The sequence below is a fragment of the Corapipo altera genome, unplaced genomic scaffold (assembly GCF_003945725.1).
Source record: "Corapipo altera isolate COAL_440 unplaced genomic scaffold, ASM394572v1 354, whole genome shotgun sequence".
In the NCBI taxonomy this organism is placed as follows: Eukaryota; Metazoa; Chordata; class Aves; order Passeriformes; family Pipridae; genus Corapipo; species Corapipo altera.
In genome coordinates, this window is record NW_020885020.1 from 176440 (window position 1) to 201479 (window position 25040).

The 25040-nt window shown below is 55.5% G+C and overlaps 2 protein-coding genes across 2 annotated transcripts in view; both read right to left on the minus strand.

Annotated features, from left to right (window-relative positions):
* The window catches only part of LOC113959076 (aryl hydrocarbon receptor-like), a 23968-nt gene extending 23013 nt beyond the window's left edge, over positions 1-955 (minus strand). Inside the window, exon 1 of the mRNA XM_027667849.1 lies at positions 819-955. Coding sequence (XP_027523650.1) covers positions 819-955 — 137 coding nt within the window. The remainder of the gene's footprint in view (positions 1-818) is intronic.
* A 236-nt stretch (positions 956-1191) lies between these two features.
* LOC113959072 lies at positions 1192-21976 on the minus strand. The gene is made up of 10 exons (XM_027667836.1): positions 21894-21976; positions 18692-18879; positions 11236-11354; positions 7983-8072; positions 6295-6394; positions 6041-6183; positions 5696-5886; positions 5219-5328; positions 4810-4951; positions 1192-4095 (listed from the first exon to the last, which is right to left on the minus strand). Exons 1-10 carry the CDS (start codon positions 21932-21934, stop codon positions 2298-2300), a joined length of 2922 nt encoding a protein of 973 aa, XP_027523637.1. The 5' UTR covers positions 21935-21976; the 3' UTR covers positions 1192-2297.
* Between the last annotated feature and the right edge of the window lie 3064 nt (positions 21977-25040).

A 25040-nucleotide genomic window follows, 5' to 3' on the forward strand; every position in this document is an offset into this window, starting at 1 on the left:
GGGGAATGGGGGGATTTGGGGTCTGAAGAGGGGTTAGGAGGTGAGGTAGGATGGGGGGATGTGAGGAGGGTGAGGATGGATGGGACGAGCAAGGAGGTGGGGGGCTGAACGGGGGTTGTGAGGTGAGGAGGGGTGTAGGGATGATGAGAGGTGGATGGAGGCTGAGGGGGAGTGGCAGGGTTGGGGCGGTGAGCCCCCCACCCACACGGGTGAGGGGTGGGAGCAGTGGTGTCACTGCAGTCCCTGCATGGCAGTGACACCAGGAACCTCTGTGTGTGTGTGTGTGTGTGAGCATCGAGTGTAACCACCTGTGAGCCCCAGCACCTGACAGGGCAGTGTGGGGTGCGACAGGGGGACACTGTCACACCCCTCTGCTGCGTGTGCCCACAGGGGCTGGAGAACACTGGAGTGTGTCACACAGGGCCAGGCTTTCCCCAGCACCTGCTCAATCGGGGAGGAAATAGACAGACACTGATTCAGGTCAAAACAAACATCACCACCGTACAAAGCGAATCGCCTTTTAATACACAACCAAAGGGGGGGGGGGGGGGGGGGGGTGAGTCTTAGAACGTCTCTTTCTCCTCGGCATCATCCGGCTGCCAAGAGCAGCACAAAGAAATCACAGAGCGTAAAATGAGACACTGCCACCAAAACAGACTTTATGTGCACAGCCACAAGGTATGAAGAGATCAGACACCAGTCACAGAGCAGCAGGGGGTCTGTCAGGGCCCCAGGCAGCAGAGCCTCGTGGGTGCCACCACCCCAAGGTGACCCTTGGAGCCTGTGCCCTTGGCACCCCGTGTTTCACGTCGTCTCACCGGTGCCAGGACAGCAGAGGCTGGTGAGCAGAGTCCATCCTGCTGCTTTTTGGGTCTGGATCATGGTGAGCCGCCTCCTTGTCCTGTCCGAAGTGCTCCTCCAGGCCACTTTGGAGGGGTCTGGCACATTTCAGCATCTCTCTGCCCCCAGCCTGCAGACAGGAGCTTAACCTTTCCCAAGCCCCATCAGCCCTGGTACAGCGAGGCAAAGCAGGACACAAAGGAAGAGATCCAGGGAGACAATGCCACTCCACACCAGGACACACTGCCTGGCTGCTGGCCCTGCACTAATTACCTGATTTAATTTGCTTGGTAAATGCTTAATAGTGGTGTGAGAGGCAGATGTGATGCTGAGGGTGATGGGTGCACGTTGCACTCCAGTGTGGTCTCAAATCGAACACACTCTCCCCCATCACTGCTGCTTCTGTGGGTTTCCCTGACGGATCTGGGAGAATGTGCCCCATGGTGGGGGAAAAAAAAAAATGAATTCACATCTTAGGTTAAAAATATAGAAAATAAAGGGAATTAAACAAAGTGATTGTTGTTGGCTCCAGGACAGCGCTTTGAGGGGCACAAAGTGGGTCTGGAGAGGAGCCAGTGGTCACTGCATCCCTCCCTGCCCTTCTTTCTCACTGCTTTGGCAAAGCCACAGGAGGAACCCCATCGTTCCTCCGTCCGATGGCACTGCAAGGCACAGGGGAGGAAGGAGAGGACAAGCCACTGACAAAACCAAGAGCAGCTTCTGCATCCCAGAAAGGTCACAACAGCCTGGTACCCACCTCTCCCAAATTCCCCAGGAAGGCTGCTGGAGAGCCCAAACTGCCACAATGCCTCTGCTCTCACCACCTCCACCTCCCACCGAGACCCTTCAGTGCTGCTGAGCTCCTCAAAGTGCTTGGTAACATCCCATTTCTAAATGAACTGGGTCACCAGGGGCTCTGGAGGAGATGGAGAGCACAGGAGGGAGGGAGCAGAGGGACTCAGGCAGGTGGAGATGATGCAGGGGACTAAACAGCAACGTGACAAGGGTGGTCCACACACACAGGTGATGAGGAGACCACACTGAGTCAAGAAACAGTCAAGAAACCTGCAGTGCTACATGCAAGGGAGCAGGTCCACCTGCAAGAGGCTGCCCCAAGCACATGGGCCACGCAAGCACAGTGTCCTTCCTTGGACCCCCTGAGCCCACAAACCTCCACACTGGCATGGCTGCATCTCCCTGAAAGACTTCTCACGGGAAAAAAAGTCCAAACCACTGCATCTTCGACTGTCTGACAGTGCTGGAAGACAAAATGCTGAGTGACCAGGAAGCACAGGGCACCACTTGCAGGTATGAGAAGAGCCCACAGCTGCTGCTGGCTTTCCAAAACGCGGCTCCCAGTTCACAGTGATGTTTCAAAGCAGGCTGCCCACAAAGGCCGGTGTGCCCGCAGCTCCTGGCAGCTCCCCTCGCTGCCTCCCCACGAGCCGGGGCACCCCTCATGTCCTGCAGCCCTCACACCTCACCTTGGGCTGGATGTCACAGGCACAGAGCCGCTGCCCAGCTGGGCAGCCAGGGCCCCGCTCCGAGCACGGAGGTGCTCCTGCACCCCCCTTCCCAGGGGCAGCTGCTGAGCACCTTGGAACCGAGCCCGCCGAGGGACGGGATGCTCCGGGGTGGTTCTCGCTGGGGCAAGGCAAGGCACCCAGCTGCTGGGGAAGGGATACTTTGGAGGCGTCCCTGAGGAAATTGGTCTCCTGCCTAAGAAGGCTATTTCCATACTGGCACTCCGGCAGCACGACACGGTCCATCTGGTGGGTGCTGGGAGCTGTGCTGGATGCCAGCAGGACCCCGCTGTGTTGCACTGGACCTGCCCCAGCCTGGGGGAGCCACAGCTGGTGCTGTGAGATCCACTCGGCCTCTCGGAGCACTGCCTGTTCCCCTTCCCAGGAAACGCTGGGCTCTAGGTGGGGTGTCAGGGGCTGTTTGGGGAAGCCACCATCCCCTGGCAGCTGCCTGGCTCCTAAGGGTGCTGGCACTCGTGCAGGGAGAGCAGCCTCCTCCTCACGTAGGTTCCCATCCCCTGAGAACAAGGACTCGTGCAAGCCCTGGGCAGGGCAAGGAGCAGGCTGGGAGGGGGGTGGCAGCCACAGCCCGGCCCCCAGGGGGTTCTCGGGGCGTCCAGCCAGCAGAGTCTGGGACTCCACGTGTGCTCCTGCTGCTTCCAGCTGTTTCGGAGCACTGGCCATCCAAGCTGCTGATGGGCAGCCTCCAGGAGGAGTGCTCTGACCCAAAGCTGGGTTTGCCTGGAGCGGGACATGGTGCCACCGAGTCACTAATGTGTCTGAGTGCACAGGAGGTGGGCAGCTTGAACCCAGCAGCTGGCACCCCAGCTGGCTCTGAGAAGCAGGAACAGCGTTATCCACAGGAGCAGAGGGGGCAACTTCTGCTTGAAGCACTTGGCTTGCCTGCTGAAGTGCTACAGGGGATTTGGTGCTGAGGACTGGGACACCCAGCACAGTCCCTCCCACCAGCCCGGCTGGGTCAAACGGGATCTGCTGCTCTGGCTGAGCTGAGCTCACCTCAGAGCTAACGGGGCCTGCAGAGACCACAGCACCTTGGCCTCCTTGTGCACCCGGGGCCCGGGGCTGTGCTGGGGATTGAGGCACTGAATTAGCTGCCCAGCAGCGCTGGAAATGAGCCACAACGCTGTTTTCCTCGTTGCAGTGTGGGAAGTCCGTGCTCTTCCCAGCATCCTCCCCGAGGAGCATCTGCTCCACGCAGGATGTCACCTCGGTGCCTGGCCTCTGGCCAACCCCCTGAGCCGGCGACTCCTCCTCTGCCCCCAAGCTGAGCAGAGCCTCCTCCCACTGCTGCAGCTCTGCCTGGTCCATGCTGAGGCTCTGGCAGACATTTCCCTCCACCTCGCTCTTCTCAAAGAGGGTTTCTATCACCACCAGGAGGGAGTCGCTGTCCTCCTTGGCATCACTGACGTCCTCATTCCTGCCCAGTCCCTCGGGCTCAGAGATGAAATCTGCCAAGGAGAACTGAGGCACGTTATCAGCGTGGGAGTTGTATATGGATGCATCCTGCTTCATCATGGCCCCAAGGAGAGAGTTGGGGTCTACCAAGTGCTGCTTTGAGTGGGAATTTGCTTGTGTCTGCAACTCCTCCTTGGCTTGGAAGGGGTCCAGGAACCTGGGAAGGTCATTCTCATACAAGACTGCTTCCCCCGTGGCAAAGCTAAAAGGCAGCCGCAGGTTTCTCTTCCGCAGATGTTCCTCCCCTTCTTCATTCCTTCAGGGAAAAAACAGATGGAAACAGCATGAACCTCTCCTCTGGGCCAGGCAAAACCACCCTTCTGACAGCAAGAGAGGAGCTCACAGCCCGGGCCCGGCTTTTCTAGAGAAGAAAGGTGCTGGATTGGACTGGTGAAGGATAGGGGCTCTGGCTTGCCCATGGGGAGGTCTGCATGGCTCAGGGAAGGGCTGAGTGTGCAGGGCTCACTCCAGGCAGGACCATGTCCACACCTACCTCCTCAGAGCCATTTCACTCATGCTGCAGGAGGGTATGTCCTGCAAAGTGCCAACTGTGCCCCCCAACCACCCTTCCCTCTGCTCTCATGGCCTCCCTGTGCCTGGAGCAGGGATACTCACGAGAGCAGGCAAAGGGAGCCAGGGATACTCTCAAGAGCAGGGGCAGGCAGCTGCCTGCTGCCTCTCAAGAGAGCAGGGGAAGGGAGCCAGGGATACTCACGAGAGCAGGGGAAGGGAGCAAGAGATTCTCAGGAGAGCATGGCAGGCAGCCAGGGATACTCACCAGAGCAGGGGAAGGGAGCAAAGGATACTCAGGAGAGCAGGGGCAGGCAGCCAGGGATACTCAGGAGAGCAGGGGAAGGGAGCAAAGGATACTCAGGAGAGCAGGGGCAGGCAGCCAGGGATACTCAGGAGAGCAGGGGAAGGGAGCAAGGGATTCTCAGGAGAGCAGGGGCAGGCAGCCAGGGATACTCACGAGAGGGCTCGCTGGCGGGAGACGATGAAGTCGGGCCTGCCCCCCTTGTAGACGAGCCGTGCGTTGGACTGCACCCACAGCCAGCCGCCCTGCTTGGTCAGCAGCCGGAACACCGTCAGCCCGCTCTCCCCCGTCTTCATTACTGGGGCAGGGACACAAGAGAGGTGGCACACACAGAGTTCCTCCACGGGGGCACACGAGTGACACACCCGTGCTCTGGGGGCAGGAGGTGCAGGATGCTGCCTCTCTGCCAGTTCCCCAGGCAGGTCTCACCCAGAAGGAAGAGCCTTTATTGCAGCCACTCCAGCCCTGGCACAGACAGTGCTGAGGAGCAATGGTATGGCCTGGCCAGAGCTGCACGTGCAGAGCTCCTGACAAACCCCCCACCCCGACAGCCCCCAGCACTCACTCCTGACGTGGTTCTCTGCGCAGTGCATCATGTCAGCCGCGTGCACAAACTGGTACCCGGAGCCCCTCCGGCACAGCTCCCTGTCCGTGTATCCCAGGACAACCTTCCCCCTGGAAATAGCACAGAAACCCTGGGACACCAGGGATGGATCCCCCACAGTTGCACCCTACCAGCCAGATGTGATCCCCTGCCAAAGCCTCCCGCTTTGGCTGGTACTACTCTCCATCCCGGGCTGAGGTGCACCCCCTCCTCCACAAAACCACCCTGTGCTGGGTTTGCTGGGCTAAACCACAGCAGACAGGAAGCACTGGTGCCCAGTTAACCTGCTCCCCGTGTTACTGGGGGGTTGCAGTGGAGCGACAGAAGCATCAGGCACCTTGCCCTGGGAGCTGGCTCAGACACTCCTTGTTCCCACAGGATCTAGTTTTCTGTCCAGCACCAGGGATTTTGCCATGGGGAAGGTGAGAGATGGCCTACCGGGAATCACAGGATATAGGAGTGAAGTCCAGCTTGTGCTTTGTCTGGAAGATCAGCGTCTTGGTCTGAAGTTCCAGGATGGAGAGCGGCTGGAGGAGTGTTGCAATGGCAAAGAGAGCAACAGGGGACTTGTCTGATGCCGACTTCTGCTGCCCGAGAAGGAACTTCAGGCGCCCACGGAAATTCAAGGCCTTAGGGGGGGATTAGAACATGTGGGAGTGAAGCAAACAGGGTGGTGGGAACCGGCTGTGCTTCCACCCCTAAGGGACACGGGCGGCCCTGAGGGAACAACACGCTGTGGGCAGAAGGGGAGCAGAGGGATGTCCCAGCGTGGGGCTGCCTTACCAGAAATCCTGAGGAGTTCTCCAGCAAGCAGCGGAAGCGGCAGGTGAAGCTCCTCTCCGTGAGGGATTGCTCCTCAGGACGGACGCGCTGGGGGCTGGACGTGGCGCTGCATCCAGCCAGCGGTGGCCGCTCAGCGGGAACGGCTGGAAAACCCAAGGGAAAAGGAAGCTTTCCAAGCTGTGCTGCACACCTCGAGCTCACGGCTCAGACCCGCCGGAGCCAGGGTGTTCCCGCAGGGATCAGCCGGCGCTCACCATCGGCTGCGAGCGCCGGGGGCCTGTGCAGCTGGCGGCGGAAGGCGGCTCTGTCGTCCGCATGGATCAGCTCGTACACGCTCTGGTAGATGAGATCCGACTGGAATGACACAGGGGAAGAGCGTCAGCTCCTGGACAGCCTGGCAGAGGTGTCTGGAGGAGGACACGGCCCGGGGTTTTCCTTCGTGGCTGCTAAAAGTGGAGTGACGGAGTGTAAGGAACGGGCAAACACCACCAGCTTTGTGTGCTGGGCAGCAAGGAGCAGGACTGGCTGTGTTTTTAGGGATGGCTCTGGAAGGAGGGAAAGGGAGCAGAGAGGGGGTCTGCCTGGGGAAATCTCGGGAATGGCTCAGAGGTTTCTAGAAGCAGTAGAAAGGGAGATGTCCAGGTAACCCTGGCTGCTCAGGACCACACACTCCCTGCTTCCCTGGCACTCCCCAGCCATAGCCAAGCAGAGCCTTCCTGCCTCTTCCCCACACTGCCAAGGCTGAGGTTCTCCTAGTGTTATTCAGCCCTTCCTTGGATGTTTCACCCTGGCTCTGGCTCTCAGTCCTTAATGGGAATGCTGAAACTCCAGCTCCTTCCCCTGCCACAGGAGCCCCTGCTCTTTGGGAAGGTGTGCTGCCCATCTGTGGGGTGAACCCATGTTAACTTGCAGTGTCTTCTCAGGACCAAATTCAGACACAGCACCAGACAGGCTGTGGGGTGCCCGAGGGGATTGGCTTGTGGAGTACAAAATGCTGGTCTGCAACAGCACACAAAGCTCTCTCCTGCATTGCCATCCCTGGTTCTCCGCAAATTTATTCCACAGGATCAATGTAAAAAACAACTTCAAGTACATTTTGACCAAACCAAACAATTTTTTTTTGTTTTCAGACTTAGGCAGGAGAGTTTGCTGTTTTAAAAAAGGGTTTTGGAGGTTTTGTTTACTCGAAACCCATGGGAATCTGTATCCCAGAGGTCCTGCCAAGCCCACGGGCAGCATAGGCCATCGACTGCCAGGTCCCTGCCCTCAGGAACATGTTGGATGAGAGTCTCCTGCTTAACCAGACATACTTTGAGAAGCTGCTGCCTGACAGCAGTTTTGACTCAGGGCATCAGCCATGAGGATCCCAGGGAGCTTGGAAAGGGTGCAAAGAGAGGAACAAGAAGCAAACACCATGAGTCTCCACAGGTCCTCCAGGAATCCCTGCAATGAAACAGGTTTAGCAGCCTCACAACCCTCCTGTTGCCTCAGTCCTTTGGCCGAAGGAGCTGGATTTTGGGGGGAATCAGAGGTAAGAGGGTGGATGTGGGGAGAGGCCTGCTTTTCCTTGGCATCCCATGTAACTCACAGTCCTGCAGGGCACTGACACTGCTTGTTGGTGAGATTCCCTCAGCCCTCTAAGTGAGGGCATGTGTGCCCAGCAGGATGATACAAGAAATATCTCACACCCCTCTTTTACACACAAAGGCAGGAGGACACAGAGCTGCCATGGCTCAGCTGGCATCTGCTCCCACTAAAGTCACAAACACACTTCTTGGCTTTCACAGCCCCCAAAGAACATGACTCATTTGGCAATGTGCATCAGAAGGGACCCAAGGGAGCTGGGAAGGGAGAAGAAATAGCCATGCCAGCATGGCTATCAGCACCCCCTTCCCAGACAAGCAGTGCATCCACCTGCACGCCAGGAAAACAAGGTACCCACCTGATGGAAGCCCAGGTAGTCCTGCACTGTAGGGGAGATGTAGAAGATGTAGCCATCTCCTGTCACAGCGATGACAAACCCATTGAGTGCCTGAAAGCAGAAGTTGAGCCAGAGTTACCCTCCCCAGCTTCAACGCAGATGCTGAAAGACGGAATTCCTCAGGTGTTTCTTCAGCATCAGGGGGACAGGAAGGGACCTTCTTCATCAACAAGGAACCCCACCAAGAAGGAAAGCACCTGGTAACCACACAGGATTTAATTCTGTTGGTCTTTTTGTCCCCAGCATAAGCAGTGATCTGGGATGGACTGACCACTTTCTCCAAACCCGTCGTGGAAGGCCTCTCACTGCAGGGCAGCTCCTGCACCAGGAGGGACCAGCTGACAGGAGGTTTCATGGAGGATCTAGAGTTGGTTTCCTCCTCTCCAGCTGCACCAGCTGGGTACAGCTACATTCTTCTGGGGCTCTGCTTTGGACAGGATGATCCTTGTGGGTCCCTTCCAACTCAGGATATTCTCTGATTCTGTGATTTCCTCTAACAAAACCTGCTTACAACTTCAATAACGAGCAGTAATGGGTGTGTAAGGGGAAGAAGGGCTACTCTGAGCCACTCAGGAGCCTGCAGACTCCTGGATAAGCCTGGAATCAGCTCAAGCTAATAAAGCCTTCAAAGATAGCAACCAAACTCCAGTCACTCCCTGACCTGACCTATTTATCCACTCGTTAATTTTAAGGATGACATCCAAACACACTTCAAGCCTTGCTCTTCATCCTAAATAGAGGTTATACAAGCTTATTTTTCCATGTCTTCTCCCCATACTGTCTCCAGTCACCTCCTCCCCTCCAAAACCTGCTTTTTAACCCTTAGCACCTGAGGGCATCTCTGCCACTCTCAGCTCCGAGGGTACATGAACAACTCATCACAACAGACACAATGTAGGACCAAACCCCGTCACCCACATCATTCAAAGATGGTGATGCAGCTAAAACCAACACCCACCTTGAAATAAAAGAGGTGGGAAAATCTGGAATATCAGATCCCAGATTTGTGAAGGCCCTGACACAGTCTGAGTTGGAAGGGACCTTAAAGCCCATCTTGTTCCAAACCCCTGCCACGGGCAGGGACACCTTCTACTAGCCCAGGTTTCTTCAAGTCGTGTCCAACTTGGCCTTGAACACTTGCAGGGATGGGGCAGCCACAGCTTCCCTGGGCAACCTGTGCCAGGGCCTCACTACAAATTAGGGAAACTGTTCCAAAACTCTTGAGGATCACAGCTGGGGTAAAGGGAGGGGAGCTCACACATCCAGTGAACACCCAGTAAACGAGGCAAGATGAAGATCCAGAGATACCTGGTGACCATTTCAGACTGATTTCCACCAAAAGCAAAGTACTGCATTAGACAGTAACTCTTGCCCCTTGCTCTTGTCTGTAATATATTTATTAGTGAACAGATGGAGAGAAACTAGGAAAAGAACACCCTAAATGGAAACCTAACACACAGATCCAGCTTGCTGAGGGACTGGTCCTTCCCTTTGTGTGCTGCAGCCCCCCGAGGGGCCTCGAGTCAGAGCTTTCTGCAAATTACAGTATCTGATTAAAATGCTCTTTGGGAAAAAAAAAAAAAAAGCCACCAGGCAGCTCAGTGGGGGATTTCTGTCACACTCACACCTCATAAGCTCTCCAGATGCCTTCAATCACCCGAGGCTGCCAAGGCTCTGGTGGATCAACAAATTGCCATCAGATGGTCCAACTCCAAACCTCTGGAGAGGGCTCAGGAGCAGCTCCATCGTGGGACTGGGGCAACCACGGGCTCCCCACCATGTTATTCCAGCTGTTCCTCCGTGACTGTCACACTTGCAGACAGCTGGGACTGGAGCCCACGTGGGAGCCCTCGTGTGGTCCGAGGTCCGAGGCCAGAAGTCACACTGAGCTCCCGGGAGTCGCTGCCTCGCCAAAATCCCACACGGAGCCTCGTGCTGGGGCTCTGCTCGCACCGCCCGCCCCCACAGCTCTGGGCTGAAGGGACTGAAGGCAGACCTCAAGGAGCCAAGCATCCATCTGCTGGTGTTTGGAGAGGTGGCAGAAGAGGAGTGAAGGCCCAGAAAGTCTCCGAGAGAGCTGGAGAGGCACTTTGTAAAGGGTATGTACGGATAGGACAAGGGGGAACGGCTTCTCACTGCCAGAGAGCAGGGTTGGATGGGACGTTGGGAAGAAATTCTTCCCTGGGAGGGTGGGAAGGCTCTGCCACAGGTTGCCCAGAGAAGCTGTGGCTGCCCCTGGATCCCTGGAAGTGTCCAAGGCCAGGTTGGACGGGGCTTGGAGCAACCTGGGCTAGTGGAAGGTGTTTCTGACGGTGGCAGGGGATGGAATGAGACGAGGTTTAAGGTCCCTTCCAGCCCAAACTGTTCTGGGATTCTGTGAAAGCACAGGCACAGGCAATGCCAGGAACAGGGAGCAGTTAAGGGTCTCGTACAGATCTGCCCTGCCTCCAAGAGCAGGGCTGCTAAGCTCACGTGCCCAGGTGTTTATTCAGCAACCAGCCTTTCCATGTGACCTTTCCATCCCAGTTCCTTCCAGCTCACATCTACAAATGGCAGCTCAAACCAAGAGCATCCTGGGGCAGCTGGTTCACCAGCCCCTCGTGCACTGGAGTTCCCTGACAGCTCTCCCATTAGACACTCACTGGCCTTTCTACAAAGCAAAGCTCCCACCGCCACGGATTTTTTGCACCAGTCCTTTCAAGATCCACCTTCCCTTCTTTTCTCCCCCACAACCTACAAACTTAAGCTGGGCTCTTCCCATCCCAGGCAGGCAGGGAACATATCCCTACAGAGCTCATGCAATGCCCCAGGTGGGACAAAGAGTTCCTGGGGGATGTTTTATCCTGAGCTATCATCATTCTCCTCTCAGCATTTGCCAGAACATAAGGAACACACCACCCTGGAGACTAATGAGGGATCAATCCCTACACCACCATATGATATCCCTGAACCTCTTGGCTGGGATGGAGCTTGAGTCCATGAGCTGTAGTGTAACCAGAGGGGCAAAAAATAGTAGTGGGGATGAGAGGGAATGGTGGGATGGGGACCTGGATCTGTCCCAGCCAGGCAGTGTCACTGGTCTCTGTCCCTGGGTGCTCAGTGCCTGCAGAAATCAAAGGGAAGCAGCTCCAGGCAAGGCAGGGTCTCTCCTTGCTCCACAGATGGGACCACATGCTCCAGAGCTGCTTGGGAAGACCCCAAATGACCAAATTACCTGGAGCAGCAGTTCCCCCTCAGGAAACAGCTCCCTGTTGACCTGCGGGTCCGTCTGTCTGTTCCCCCCTGGGGCTCTGGGCTGATCCAGCAGGCAGCTGCCAGCCTTCAGAGCTGTGGCTGCAAGAGAGAAGGCAAGAAATCAGCATGGAAGAGGCAAGCCAGGAGCCTCTCCCTCCTCCTGCCCACCCCAGGGCTGCTCATGCAGCCACACCACACCATCCAGTGCCCGTGGACTTGGCTTGGAGGGAGGAGAGACCAGTGGGAACTGGCACAGAGCCCATGACAGAGCCGTGCCCAACTTGCCCAAGGTTTCCTCCCAGAGATTATTTTCCCTGATTGATCCCATTTCTGGGAAACCTCACTTCTGTCAAGGTCTGAGGCAAAGAATAGAGGGGAGCTAAGTGCTTCTGGGATGGCCAGGCTGGGAAACAACACCCAATACAGGAATAACTCTGCAGGTTAGAGTCTGGTAGAGCTGGAGTTCACTTTAAGCCACCCCAGTGGGGTGCTCTCTCAGCTCTCCTGCTCTTCAGGGCTGAAGAAGGACGGAGGCAAACCTTTCCAAACCACCCCAGATGCCACCAAATTACCCATATTTTTTTTCTCCCTTTGGCTGCTCAGAAGCAGGTCAGAGGGTTGGTGTCCATGATGCTCTCAGGACACCTGAGCTGCTCTCAGCTGCCAGCACTCGTTGCCATGACCTCCTCAGGCTGATTCACGTGCTGCCTCATGCTTCATTCCCAGAGGCCTTCAAGGCAACACCCTTGGGTGCAACCAACATGAAACCTCCTCCTGCCCTGGTCGCAGGACCTTGGGCATCACAGGACACCCAGAGAACTGGTTGTTCAGGGAACAGGAATGAGGAGGGCGGCTCCCAGGGACATCCCCAACGTGGTACTTCATCTGCTGATTCTCACTGAAAAACCTCAGTCCAAACTCAGGACAATTTCAAGGCATGTTTTTTTGCCAGCTCAACAAAAAAAACCCACACAGAAAAAGCTCAAAGCAGCCCCCATGTAGGAACCACCCATCTCTGCCACCACCACGAGCTCCCACAGCGCCCCAAGGTCAGACAGAGCTCACCTATCCCGTGGGATCCACATCCCAGCAGAGATCACTGCCTGGCCTGGTGTGTCAGATGGTGCTGTGTGTGACCTTGGGTGGATCCAAAGGGAAAAACTCCTCTGAATTTGGGGGAGCGGTAGGAAAGGAGGAAGAACCTCAAACCACCCCAAGCCTGACCGTACGTTTAATTTTCTCCATGGCAGAAGCTCTCGCTTCGCCATCGAAAGGTTTTAAAGGTTTGTTCCCTGGGAGCACCAAGTTCAAAGCCAAAATAATTCAAAACCCAAAAAAGTTCCACGTGAAACCGCTGCCATGAGACATTTTGCTTTGCATCAAACCATCAGCATGCAAAGGCATTCCCCCTGGTGGCTTGGCATGTTTGTATTAAAACCTAGTTTGGGGCCAAAACATCCCTGGGATGTATTTCTGTGTGGAGCCTGAGGGACAAGGGCCTGCCCATGCAGGCTGTCAGCAGGCAGGGCAGGGACAAAGGTAGGGCAAAGGGAATTAGCTGAAGGCCTTGCACAAGGTGACACAAAGAGCAGTGGGGAGGTTGCTCTGAGGCCACGAAGCAGAATTATCCTCGATCTCTGTCGGTGAGAGAGCTGGGATACCTCAGCCTCCCAAAAACTCGATGCTCAGGCAGCACCTCCACCTTCTCCATCAGTCACTTCTTCTGCCCTTTCCCACCCTGTGCCCCCAGAGGTGGATCAGCCAGGCCAGGGGATGTGAGACCCCCAGGAAAGGCAAGGAGTCACCAAACAAAAAGCCTTCTCACATGACTGCCATGTGATCCCCAAGTTCAAACACCCCGAGCCCATCTGGAACGCAGGTCTGGCTTCAATTTACACTTCGTGGAGCGGAATAATTTCAAAATGAAACATCGTCTCTTTTTTTAAATTTGATTTCTTTTGAAGTGCTGACTCCTCTCTGAAGCATTGAAACGAGGCAGGCTGGCAGGGGGTTTCAAAAGGGAACGAGTTCTTCCAAAACAAAGCTCCAAAAGGGCAGTGAGTGATTTGAGAGGACGCACAACCCAGAAACGTGTGGTCTCCAGCTCTCTCCCAGTGCCCACCAGCAACATCTGCAGGGAGAGCTGGGGAGAGCTGCTGTGGGCTTACAGCATCCAACAGGAAACAGGTCCAACATGTATCCAAGCTGTAATGTACCCACAGCAATAGAAACGACTGCAGATAAAAGGACGATGCACTTTTGCTGTTTGCGCCCAGTTTTTCCAGCCTCCTGCTGTGCATCCTTGAGAATAAACACGAATTAATTCTCACCACATCTCACGACGGTGTGGTGCTTGGGGACATGATTTAGTGGTGGGCTTGGCAGTGCTGGATTAATGGTTGGACTTGATGATCACAGAAGTCTTTTCCAATCTTAACGATTCCGTAATTCCACGAAAAAGACCACAAGAAAAGTCATCTGCAATACTAGACAAATTCCAGGCATTTGCTGAAGCGATTTGGTGATAATTTCTATTTTCAAAGTGCTTGGATAAGGGTTCTCTGTGTGTAACTTTTAAGATAGGAGGGGAAAATGTGGCCAGAACAGAGAGATTTCTCTGAACAATTTTTCCTGCATTCTGCAGGCCTTGCTTGCCATGACTTCAGAGGTGGCAAGCGGTATAATGTTTATATTTACAAGCTGTGTGAAAATATGCAATGTTTATACTTGTTAGCCGTGTGTTTATAACTATAAGGTTTGAGAACATAGTATGTTTATAGTAAGAAAGCCTTGAGAAGCTGGAGATAATGAAGCACCTGCAGATCTCACAAAAAACCCTAAAGGCAGATCAATAGAAAGGACCTTTGCATGCCAAGTATGATCTTAGGCCACGTGGACAAAGAACCAGGTCCAATAAACTGCAAGCATGAGGTGTGTGCACAGACTGAGCTATCCAATCCCCTTGTTGTGAGCATGTACCCTGAACAAACTAAACTGTATAAAAGTTAACTGATTAAAATAAGAAATGGGACATTGCTTTGGTCACATTGATCGTTTGCTTTGTCTCTGTACCTCCCTGTCAATAGGAAAATCCAGCTCTGTCCTGAACCCCAGCACCATGAGAGCACTGGAGGAGGTTTCTTGTGCTGGTGTGATCCCCGAAGACTGAAAAGGCTTTCATTCAGCCAGGGAAGATGCCAGACAGGATCAGTAACATTTTCATCCACCCTTGGGGGCTTTCTTGCCTCTGCAAGGGGGTTTCTAAGCCCTGCAATGGAGGAAAGTCCTCAAGCAGGAGAAAGAAGGAAAAAGGAGCAAAGCAATCCAATCTCTCCACTTTTTGCTTGTCACACATCCCTTGCCTCTGGCATGGATTTGGCACTGAAAAAAAAAGGGTTATTGGTGACAACCCCGGAGTCAGTTCTGCTCTCACAGGCTGGGTTACACTGGTGGGAGGTGCCAGGCTTCGCCCACGGCAAGCATTGCCCTTTGAACTGGCTCCAGAGATGCCTGGCACAAAAAAACCAGGAGCTCCCAGCTCCTCCAGCAACACCAAGCCATGCACAACTGTTTTCCTCTTGGATCTGATCCCAAACCCTGTCAAATTAGCACCAACCTTTGCCCCAGCTGTTTAACAAAGGCATTTTGCCAAGCAGAGCAGGCTCATGCCACCCAAGTAAAACAGACAAATGCCAAAGCCACAGACTATAAACCTGTTAGGAAAAGTCACCCAGTATTTCCCAAGGAGCACAGAAATGCCCAGGAGAGCTCTGGCATCCCCAAAGCCCATGCCAGCCTCTCCGACCTGCTGCTGCAAACGTTCATCCCACCCAGTCCTGCAGGATCTCACCCAGGGACAGATTTAAACTTGACTCCTTTCACTGCATCAGTTGCTTCAGGCCCAGACCCCTGCAGCTCTGGCCCATGGTAACAACAAAACACGAGGAGATGAACAAAAAAAGCTAATTTACCACTGATGGCAGTGAGATTGCCCAGAGAGACCTGTGCCAGCTGCCCTGCAGTGGAGCACTGGGAAGGAACCTGGTGTGACCAGCAGCAGTGGTGGGAAAGGACCTGGGGAGACCTCCTAAGCCAAGCCCCTGCTCCAGCAGGGTCAGCTGCAATGGGTTTCCCAGGACCAGTCCCTGGCACAGATGGGGATCTTGGATCTAACCTTCCTAACTGCACCAGTGCAGGGATGGTGAATGTCCAGCAGGGGTCTAGGAGGATTCATCCTGCACCCCTCCACAGGCAGGTGGATGGAGACCCACCAGGACTCGAAGGCCAGTGGTGGCAGGAATATTCTGCCCAGCACATCCTCATGGGAAGCCATATGTGCAGGAGACAGTCTTGCCACGTGTCACAGCCAGTGCAGGACACTACCCTGCCCTCCCTCACGCTTGGGCAGCAGCCCAGATGTGTCTGGAGGAGGTTTGGAAGGAAGGTAAACACAGAAAGGGCACATGTGTGGCCCACACGTGGCCAATGGCATTTCCTGCCCCAGGCTGGCATTGGGCTGGGTGTGGGCCAGGGGGCACGGGGAGGGACCCCACTATCCTCTGCTTGTTAGGAGCTGTTAGTCATCCCAAGCTTTGCCAGGCTCTTGTAGCAGGAGAGGGTTTTCCATGGGTTCTGAAAGAGGGCAGGGTTAGATGGGATATCGGGAAGGAATTCTTCCCTGGGAGGGTGGGGAGGCCCTGGCACAGGTTGCCCAGAGAAGCTGTGGCTGCCCCTGGATCCCTGGAAGTGCCCAAGGCCAGGTTGGATGGGGCTTGGAGCAACCTGGGCTGGTGGAAGGTGTCCCTGCCCGTGGCAGGGGGTGGAAGGAGATGATCCTTAGGGTCCCTTCCAACCCAAACTGTTCTAAGACTCCATGATCCTCCCCATTGCAGACCTCTCCACCTGGGTGACCCAGGAAGAGGGCACGGCAGCACATTCCCTAAGCACACCCTCTCCACCTCACAGAGCATTTTTAGCCCCGTTTTCTTGCTCACCCTTGGCAGAGCCACATCTGCAAGCCCAGAATCTGCTTCCTTTGTCACAGGAACTGTAGGAAACGAAGCCCAGCACAGCTCTCCAGCCAGCTGCAGCTTTTCCAAGCCGCTCATCACTAAAACCCACCCAAGCTTTCATGAGCTCTCACTGCTTGCAGCAAGTGGGGCTCCCATCACACCACAAGGAGCCCAGAGCACCGCGGCAGTCACAGCACTGCCAACGTAGGGACAAGCTTTTCTCCTGGGGCACTTGCTCTCAAAGAGACAGGGATCAGCAAAGTCACTCCAGATTTGTCACACAGGTCCAAGAAGCAACCACTGCAAAATGGTCTGCAGAGAGGAGCTCAGCACGAGGCTGGCAGTGAGGTTCAGTCCATTTTTATACGAGTGACAAAACCTTCAGGGTGCCTCTAAGGCAGGTTTTGATAGTACCAGGCTTGTCATCACTATCCACCAGCACTCAAAGGCTGGCTCTGATGAGCAAAGCTTGGGAGACACCAAGCCCTGAGCCCCTACCTTGCTGTATTTTATCCCTATAACCTCTGGTAAGGTGGATTTGGAACTGGATGGTTTTTAAGGTCCCTTCCAACCCAAACCATTCTATAGTTCTGTGACAGTTCAGTGATGCCCAAAGCAGGCTCTGGCCTGGGGAGGGTGGAGAAGCCTCAGCTCGGTGAGAAGAGCAAATACAGGAGTACTCAGCTATGGCAGGTCCCCCCCTGAGGTACCCACAGGGCATCACCCACAGCTGGTGATAAGTGCATGCCAAAAGCAAAGGAAAAGGGAAACCTGGACTCCTGGATCTATTCCTCCCTCTGACTACGGGGAAGAGTCAGCCCAGGGGTCACAGCCAAAACTAACCCAACTCAAAAGCCAAATTTCCTTTTTTTTTTAATTTTTTTTTTATTTTGCACAGAGAAATTGAGACACCAGAGCTGTGCAACACCTGCAGCACTTGCAGCAGAGGACAGAGGACTTACAGCAGATGTGTGTGCCCAAAATCAGCCTGTGGAGGCATGGAGGGAGCTCTGAGGGCTTCCCTCTCTACACCTGAACCTTGCATAGTAGTTTGCATTTCCAGCAAACTACTAATTTTCTGGTTTCTCGCTAAAGCACGGACAGAAGAGAGAACATTTAAAAGCAAAGCAACTTTAAAAGATGGTGCTGTGAGTCACTACTCTGTGAGTGAAACCAGGGTCCCACCCAGATGCAAGACCCTTTCCCTGATATTCACCCTGTAAGCAGGCACTGATGCCAGCATTCAAATCCACTACGGGTTGTCTTCCACTCTGTCCCACCCCAAACACTGCCCCAGACCCTGATGCCTGACTTCCTACACCCAGTTCCCAAGCCAAAGGCATATAGTACCCACATATCAGAAATACCAGAGAAGCTGGAGAAGGTTGGAACCCCCTCCCTCAGCCAGGCTCCACGCAGACAACACAGGGAAGCTCCACTCCAGCCATGGAGGGAGCACAAGAAACGCAGCACAAGAAGAAAAGGAGCCTCAGGGCATCACCCTGTGAGCCCACGTGCAATTGGTCTCTCAATTGCCTGGAGATAAGGCAATTATCAGTCTATCAAAATATCCACTGCCTCCTGCCTGGAGATAAGGCCAGGATGGCCTTACTGGGCTGTGGATGGAGGGAGGGACAGGGAGGCTCAGCAGGTGATGCCATGCTCTCCTGCTGCAGGAGAGGGGCCTGCATGAAGCAAGACTGGAGCAGAAAGCACAGCACAAGGGGCTTCACCACTACAGAATGCCTGAGGGGACACACCAGGAACAGGAACAGCCAGGAACAGGCTGCCCTGACCTGCAGCTGACACGGGTCTTCATCGGGCAGGGCTGGAACCAGGCAGACCTTGATGAATCGGGGGGATGATCTGAAGTCAAACACGATGAACTTCAGGGCAAACAGGGGCAGAGCAAGGGGAAGGAGCTGGAAATCAAAGGCAAGTGGCCAAATGGGAGTAATTGGCCTGGCAGGACGGGTGTCCAAGGAGGAACACGAATCCCTGCAATGCCGATTGCATTTCCAGAGCAGCTCTCATGCTGGGAAGCGCATGCTGAGCACAGCCAGCAGCAACCAGCTCCTGCTTGGAGGCACAGGTCCCATCTGGAGAGTCTGGCACCGGGGTCTCCTCCTGAAGACCAGCATCCCAGCTGGAGAGGGCCCTGGGAGAGCTCCAGAGTGCTGGGCATGAGGCAAAAGCTAAGGGAGCCAAGTCTAGTCAGTCTGCGGGGGCGAGAGGACACGACAGGAGCCTCCAAGCACAGAAAGCTGCTGCTGCCTTCCTGCCCTCCACATGCTCTGCCTCCACCAGTGTCCGTCACCCATTCCACCGAGCCCAAGGCACTGGAGATGAAGCATGTCCCTGTCCCCATGTCCTGGTGACTAGTGGGAATGTGGGCTTTTCCCCCCTCCCAACACGGACACTCACCCGTCAGGTAGCTCTTGACCTTCAGGTATCCAACAGCCAGCCGTAGGATGGAGAGCTTATCCAGCCTGGAGCGCACATCCTCGGGGAAGGGCAGCAGCCCCGTCAGCTTGTTCAGCTCCTGGTTGAGCCGCTCGCGGTGCCGCTTCGAGGGGTTGGACTTCACACCCTCAGCAGGAGGTGGTTTGGGGCTGGGAGAGGCAAAGGAGAGTTTAATCACACTGGGATTGCCCACAGGCCAGGCTGGACGGGGCTTGGAGCAACCTGGGAGAGTGGAAGGTGTCCCTGCCCATGGCAGGGGGTGGGATGGGACGAGCTTTAAGGTCCCTTCCAACCCAACCCATTCTGGGATTCCACGACTTGGACAATTTAAAAAAAAAAAAAAAGCAAAGTAGATGCAAAAAAAATCGTTTACTTCCAATATTCTGATTTCTGCTCCTTTCAGATGAGTATTTCTAAACTAAAACAGCATCTGATGCCAGACAGGCCCTGGGACCAACCCTCAGAAGGTTGGTCCTGCAGAAGGAACAGTGTCCATGAGAGCAGCTCTCCTCTGCCTCAAGCCAACACAAGATGCCATCTCTATCAGCTGCAGTTATCTCACACACTCCAGTCGAAAGCCCTGCACAGCAGCAAGAGCTCAGTTAACAACTTTAATGAGTCTTGGGTGTCACCTTGTCTGCTTCATTTTTTAATGCCAATTTGAATGTCGTAGCTTGAAGAAAAACCCTTCAGACCCCCCCCCTCTCTGTATCTGGCTCGGCTGCGTCCCTTAACACGCACCTCATTTTGTTTGACGGAATTTGTCTAACCACAAACTCCCCCTCCCCAGGCATCCTCTCCCCATAAAGGAGCTTTGGATAACAGGATCTGCCAGTATTTAGCAGCAATTTAAGCTCTCTCCTCCACCACCACTCTCCAACCTCATCTGGCAGGGCTGCTAGCAAGTGTGACATGAAGGGAAACAAGCACTAAATGAACTGCAGTGAGGTGCCTGTGGAATTTTCAGCTCAGAGAGTGACCAAGGGGTCTCCTAAGGATGAATGGAAAATTGTAGCATTTCCCCAGGAAAGCTCAATCCTGCTGGTTTGTAACAGCAGCATCAGGAGGGCCAGATCCTCACTCAGGACCACTGGAACAACTCAGCACCAAACTCGTCCATACAAGCTGGGCAAAACACACCAGCACCAGGGCTTTTATGGATCTAGTGGATTAAACACTTTTGAAATCACAGTCACAGCACAGGAAGGAAAAAAATTAAAAACAGTTTCCCCTTGACTCTGATTAGAAAAAAAAAGAGGTGAAGCAAATTAGTCTGAGTTTCCTCAGATACCCCTCAAAGTCCTCATCTCGCTTACTCTCCAAATCCAGCCCCCAAACAGCCAGAAAGAAGAGAAAACGGGACTGGAGATGAGCACAGGAGTGGGTAAAACACAGAGTTGTAATGGGATCTCTTGGATAGTCTGGCTAGGCACTGGAAGTCCCCTGGCTGAGGCACACGGGGTGACACAGCCAGCGGCGAGTCACCCCAAGGCTGAGGGAGGACACCCCAGCATCTCTGTGCCTGCATGTCCCCAGCTGCAGCACACAGGGTGCACCCTCAGAGGGGGGGTGACAGTGAGGAAAATGGCTCATGGAAACAGTAAAGACTGGTCTAGATGTTTGAAATCTGCCTCAATTCCCTTCTCTTTGGACCACCTCCATCCCCAGTACCCCCTCTTTGCAGGGCAGAGCTCCAGCCCCTCCAGGGTGCCCTGGGCAGTGCTGGCGCCCCAGCACAGCACACCAAGCCCTGGCGTTCAACAAAGCTGCTCAACACCTGCACATCAGGCAAGGAAAAGTGTTTCAGAGAGGTCTGAGCCCCTGTTCTGTTTGGTGGAGCCCCGTGAAATGGTTACAAACCACGCAAACATTGCAAACTGCCCCCAAGTGGAGGGGCCAGAGGGAGCCGGGTGGAAAGCTCTGCTCCCAGCGGGGTAAAGGCCATGCTGCTGCTGTGGTTTGCTTTCCCCCAGCTGCCCTTTGAACGGGAACCCAGCAGGAAGTTCATCCCTTCTGCAAGCTGGCAAGTACCAAGGTCTATTATTCCCAGTAGTGGAGTTTGCCTGAGCTGATATATTGCTCTTAGTCTTTATTAATTTCCTTTTTTTTTTTCTTTTTTCTTTTTTTTTTTTTTTAAGTAAAAAGCCCTGGGCAAACTGCAAAGGGGCCGGAGAAGTCCCTCACCCCATCCTCCCCACCCCGTCCGGCTGGCTGCACATCCCGCTGCCCCCAGCCCGGCTCCACCCAGCCTCTCCCGGCAGGATCCCGCCCCAAGATCTGACCGGGCACAGAGAAGAATAATCTCTTCCCATTCCCAAGGCTGACCCTGCAGAACCAGGGAACGAGGGCCCTTCTGCTCCAAAAAGACACCTTCTCCCACACCCTGAGCCACACAAATCCAGCCCAAACTCTGAGTCTGGTACGCCAGAGGGCTGGAATCGCCGCTCCGAGGTGAACAGGAGGCAGGTTTGAGGCAGAACAACCACCCTTCATGTTTCCACAGGAAGACTCCCAAATAAATAGCCAAGAGGAGCTCTGAGTTAACTTTTCACCACAGGTTTATAATGTCGATGTTCCCACCTTAGTCCCAGGCTTGGGGCTCAACTTATCCATCCCCCCACGGCCTCCCAAAAATATATATCCACCTTGATTTCCTATACACCTGCAAGCCTGAGGTTAAACAGGCTGACAGGACTCGGGAGCTGGGGTGGGGGGAAGGCATGAGGGAGCCAGGAAACACCGGGGACCCACCGGGGGGGATGTTATGCAACGGCTATTGAGCAGCGTGGTAATTAATTATTAAGGAATTGAGATGTTTTGGTAATTAGTAATCGTTGTACGTTTGATTTAGGCAGGCACCGAAACCCAGCCCAGCTTGCAAATCGCAGCCGAGCAGCCCAAACTCTCCAGCGAGGCTCCTCACTGGGATTCAGGACGAGCATCCTTGGGATTTCTGTTTTCCCACCAGCGTGCCAGAGCCGACACAGCGTTAGCTCCAATTAACCCTAATTAAAACCGAGTACTCCAAGCATGCCGCTCCCCCCGGTGCTCCCACCAGGGCAGCTCCCGGCAGCTCCCCGGATCCAGCCGGGATCCCGCTGCCCGGTTTTCGGCCGCCCCGCCCGGGGGTCCCCGGGAGGGGGAACCCCCTCCCTGCACCCACCTCTTGGGCACCGGCTTCTTCCTCTTCCTCCCGGCGTACATCCCGCGGGCGGCGGGAGCGGCACCGGCGGCAGCGGGAGCCGGAGCGGGGCCGCGCCCGGGGCGGGGCTGGGGGGACACGGCGGGGACACGCCCCGGACACACCCCGGACACGCCCCGGACACACCCCGGACACGCCCCGGACACACCCCGGACACGCCCCCTCGGCAGCGGTCCCGCCCCCGCCACCTCCGGTCCTGGGGACAAGGGACACCGAGTCCCGGGAAACACCGTGTCCGTGGGACACCCCCTGCCAGGGACACCGAATCCTGGGAAACATCCTCCAGGGGACACCGAGTCCCGGGAAACACCGTGTCCCTGGGACATCGCCCCTCCCCGGGGACACCGAATCCCGGGAAACATCCTCCAGGGGACACCGAATCCCGGGAAATACCGTGTCCCTGGGACATCGCCCCTCCCCGGGGACACCGAATCCCGGGAAACATCCTCCAGGGGACACCGAATCCCGGGAAACACCGTGTCCGTGGGACATCCCTCCCGCCAGGGACACCGAATCCCGGGAAACACCCTCCAGGGGACACCGAATCCCGGGAAACACCGTGTCCGTGGGACATCGCCCCTCCCAGGGGACACGGAATCCTGGGAAACACCGTGTCCCTGGGACATCCCTCCCTCCAGGGACACCGAATCCGGGGAAACACCGTGTCCGTGGGACACCCCCTGCCAGGGACACTGAATCCTGAGAAACACCCTCCAGGGGACACCGAGTCCTCGGAAACACCGTGTCCGTGGGACAGCCCCCGACAGGGACACCAAATCCTGGGAAACACCCTCCAGGGGACACCGAGTCCCGGGAAACACCGTGTCCGTGGGACATCGCCCCTCCCAGGGGACACTGAATGCTCGGAAACACCATGTCCCTGGGCCACCGTTCCAGAGCCTGACCTCCTCGCTTGTCCCCCTCCAGGAACAGCCTGTTCCCTCTCACTTTGCGATTCCCTGGGTTAACACCGTCCAAAGCTTTCGCTCTTCCCCCACACACCCCTTCCAGCTGCTGTGGGGAAAACAGGGATGACAGGGACAGGCAACCAGGGACACAAAGGCCAGGCACAGAGACGTCACATCCAGCTGTGGTTTGCTCATTACCACAAATCCTTTCGCTTAAAAATCAAGCCTGTTCCCCTCCCTTGCCATTTCCAGGGACAAGACGTGGCTCCCGTGTGTTGTGTGGATGTGTGGGAGCACAGTGCCCACCCACATCACTCCTACAGCTCCCCACGCTGAACAGGACCTGCTGTTTTCCTGCTCCATCCTCTAAGACCCCTTGGGCATCCTCTCCTGGATGAGTCTCCATCACCAAATGCAGCCTCCTCGCCATTTCATGAACGAGGGTGGGGGGGCCCTGGCACAGGTTGCCCAGAGAAGCTGTGGCTGCCCCTGGATCCTTGGAAGTGTCCAAGGCCAGGTTGGACGGGGCTTGGAGCAACCTGGGATAGCTGCAGACAGAGCTGTTAAGGAAACCCAGATGCAGCCACATCCTGTGTGGGTTGTTTGGTTGGGTTTTTGAAGCCGTTTGCAAATTCCAGGGATAAATCCTTGAAATGAAACTTGATCGCTTCTTGCCGGGGGCAAAGCAGAGGCAGCTAATGGGATCAAAAATGTGCCAGGTCAGCAGGGATGGTGTCAGTTTGATGGGAAGTGAGTAAAACGTTTGGTTGTGACCTTCCTAGACCCGGGAATTCGGGTGTGATTTTCAATAAGGCAGGGGAAGATCCAGCTCAGGCCTGGAATTGCACTCCGGTATCTCCATCGAGTGGAGAAGGGAAGCTGTGGGAGGAAGGTGGCCCAGGCTGCTCCCAGGTGTCCCAGTGGCAGGCAGGGCTGTGGGAAGGCAGTTTCCACAGCCTGTGGGACACCCCCAGATTTAGGAATCACAGAATAACTTAGATTGGGAAGGACCTCTAAGATTGTCAAGTCCAACCATTCCCACAGCACTGCCAATGTCCCACTAACCCACATCCCACATCCACATGAAGACATGCATGGTCCCATGTTTGGCCAAAGCCCCCCAGCCCCTCTTTGCCCCCAGTGCTCTCCTCCTGGACTTCTCCTCCCCAGCTCCTCCAAACCTCAGAGCCTTTCCAAGGCTGCTCTGCATCGCTCTCCTACATCCACTGCCGGCTTTCCTCTGGGAAAGTCCACCTGATTCACCTCTTTCCACCCACTGGAAATAGATGGATTAAGACCTAGAGCAGCTTTAAGCAAAGAGGTTTCCTGAGGCATCTGCTGCCAGGTAGAGCTGGGCTCGGGGTGCTGCACGTGTTCCAAGCCTAAATCCCAGGATTTAGACACACCTCACAGGGTGTCTCTGGCACTACGGGATGCAGGAGAAAGGGGGCTGTGAATATCCTACCCGAGCTCCAGGTCCCCCAAAGCAAGTGCCTGTACTGAACAAGAGGCCAAATCATGCAGCTGTGCCTGTTTTCTCCCTGGGATCACTGATCCCCTGCTGTCCATGGACTCACAGGTGGGGAGGGACCTCGGCAGGGCTCCTGTCCCACCTCCCACCTGGAGCGGGACAGGCAGGAGGCAGCAGAGAGGCTCAGCAGGGAGGTGCCGGGAAACACGGGATGCTGTGGGGGAACAACGCAGGATGTCCCTGCCTGTTCTCATGGATCCCCCCGCAGGCAGCTGGGCTTGGAGGTGTTGGCCAAGCACTCAAAGAAGGGCACAGAGGGAACTGGGACAACTGGATGTGCAGGTATGGGAAAGAGACAGCGGCCCAGGCTCCTTCCTACCGGGAGCTGTGGCCAGACATGGTGCAGGCTGCCGGTGTGTTCCCTGTCATACCTGTTCCCTGTCCCGTTCCCTGTCCTATTCCGTGTCCAGTTCCCAGTCCCGTTCCCTGTCCCATTCCGTGTCCCGTTCCCTGTCCTGTTCCCTGTCATACCTGTTCCCTGTCCTGTGCTCTGTCCCACCTGTTCCCAGTCCCGCTCCCTGTTCTATTCCGTGTCCCATTCCCAGTCCCGTTTCCTGTCCCATTCCGTGTGCCGTTCCCTGTCAAACCTGTTCCCTATCCTGTTCTCTGTCCCACCTGTTCCCAGTCCCGTTCCCTGTCCTATTCCGTGTCCCATTCCCAGTCCCGTTT

Coding starts and splice junctions, on each gene's coding strand:
- LOC113959072 (XM_027667836.1), bottom strand. CDS start 21,934: ATGTACGCCGGGAGGAAGAGGAAGAAGCCGGTGCCCAAGAG. Junction 11,355..18,691: donor GGTCAAGAGCTACCTGACGG/GTGAGTGTCCGT, acceptor TCTCTCTTGCAG/CCACAGCTCTGAAGGCTGGC. Junction 6,395..7,982: donor ACTACCTGGGCTTCCATCAG/GTGGGTACCTTG, acceptor GTGTCATTCCAG/TCGGATCTCATCTACCAGAG.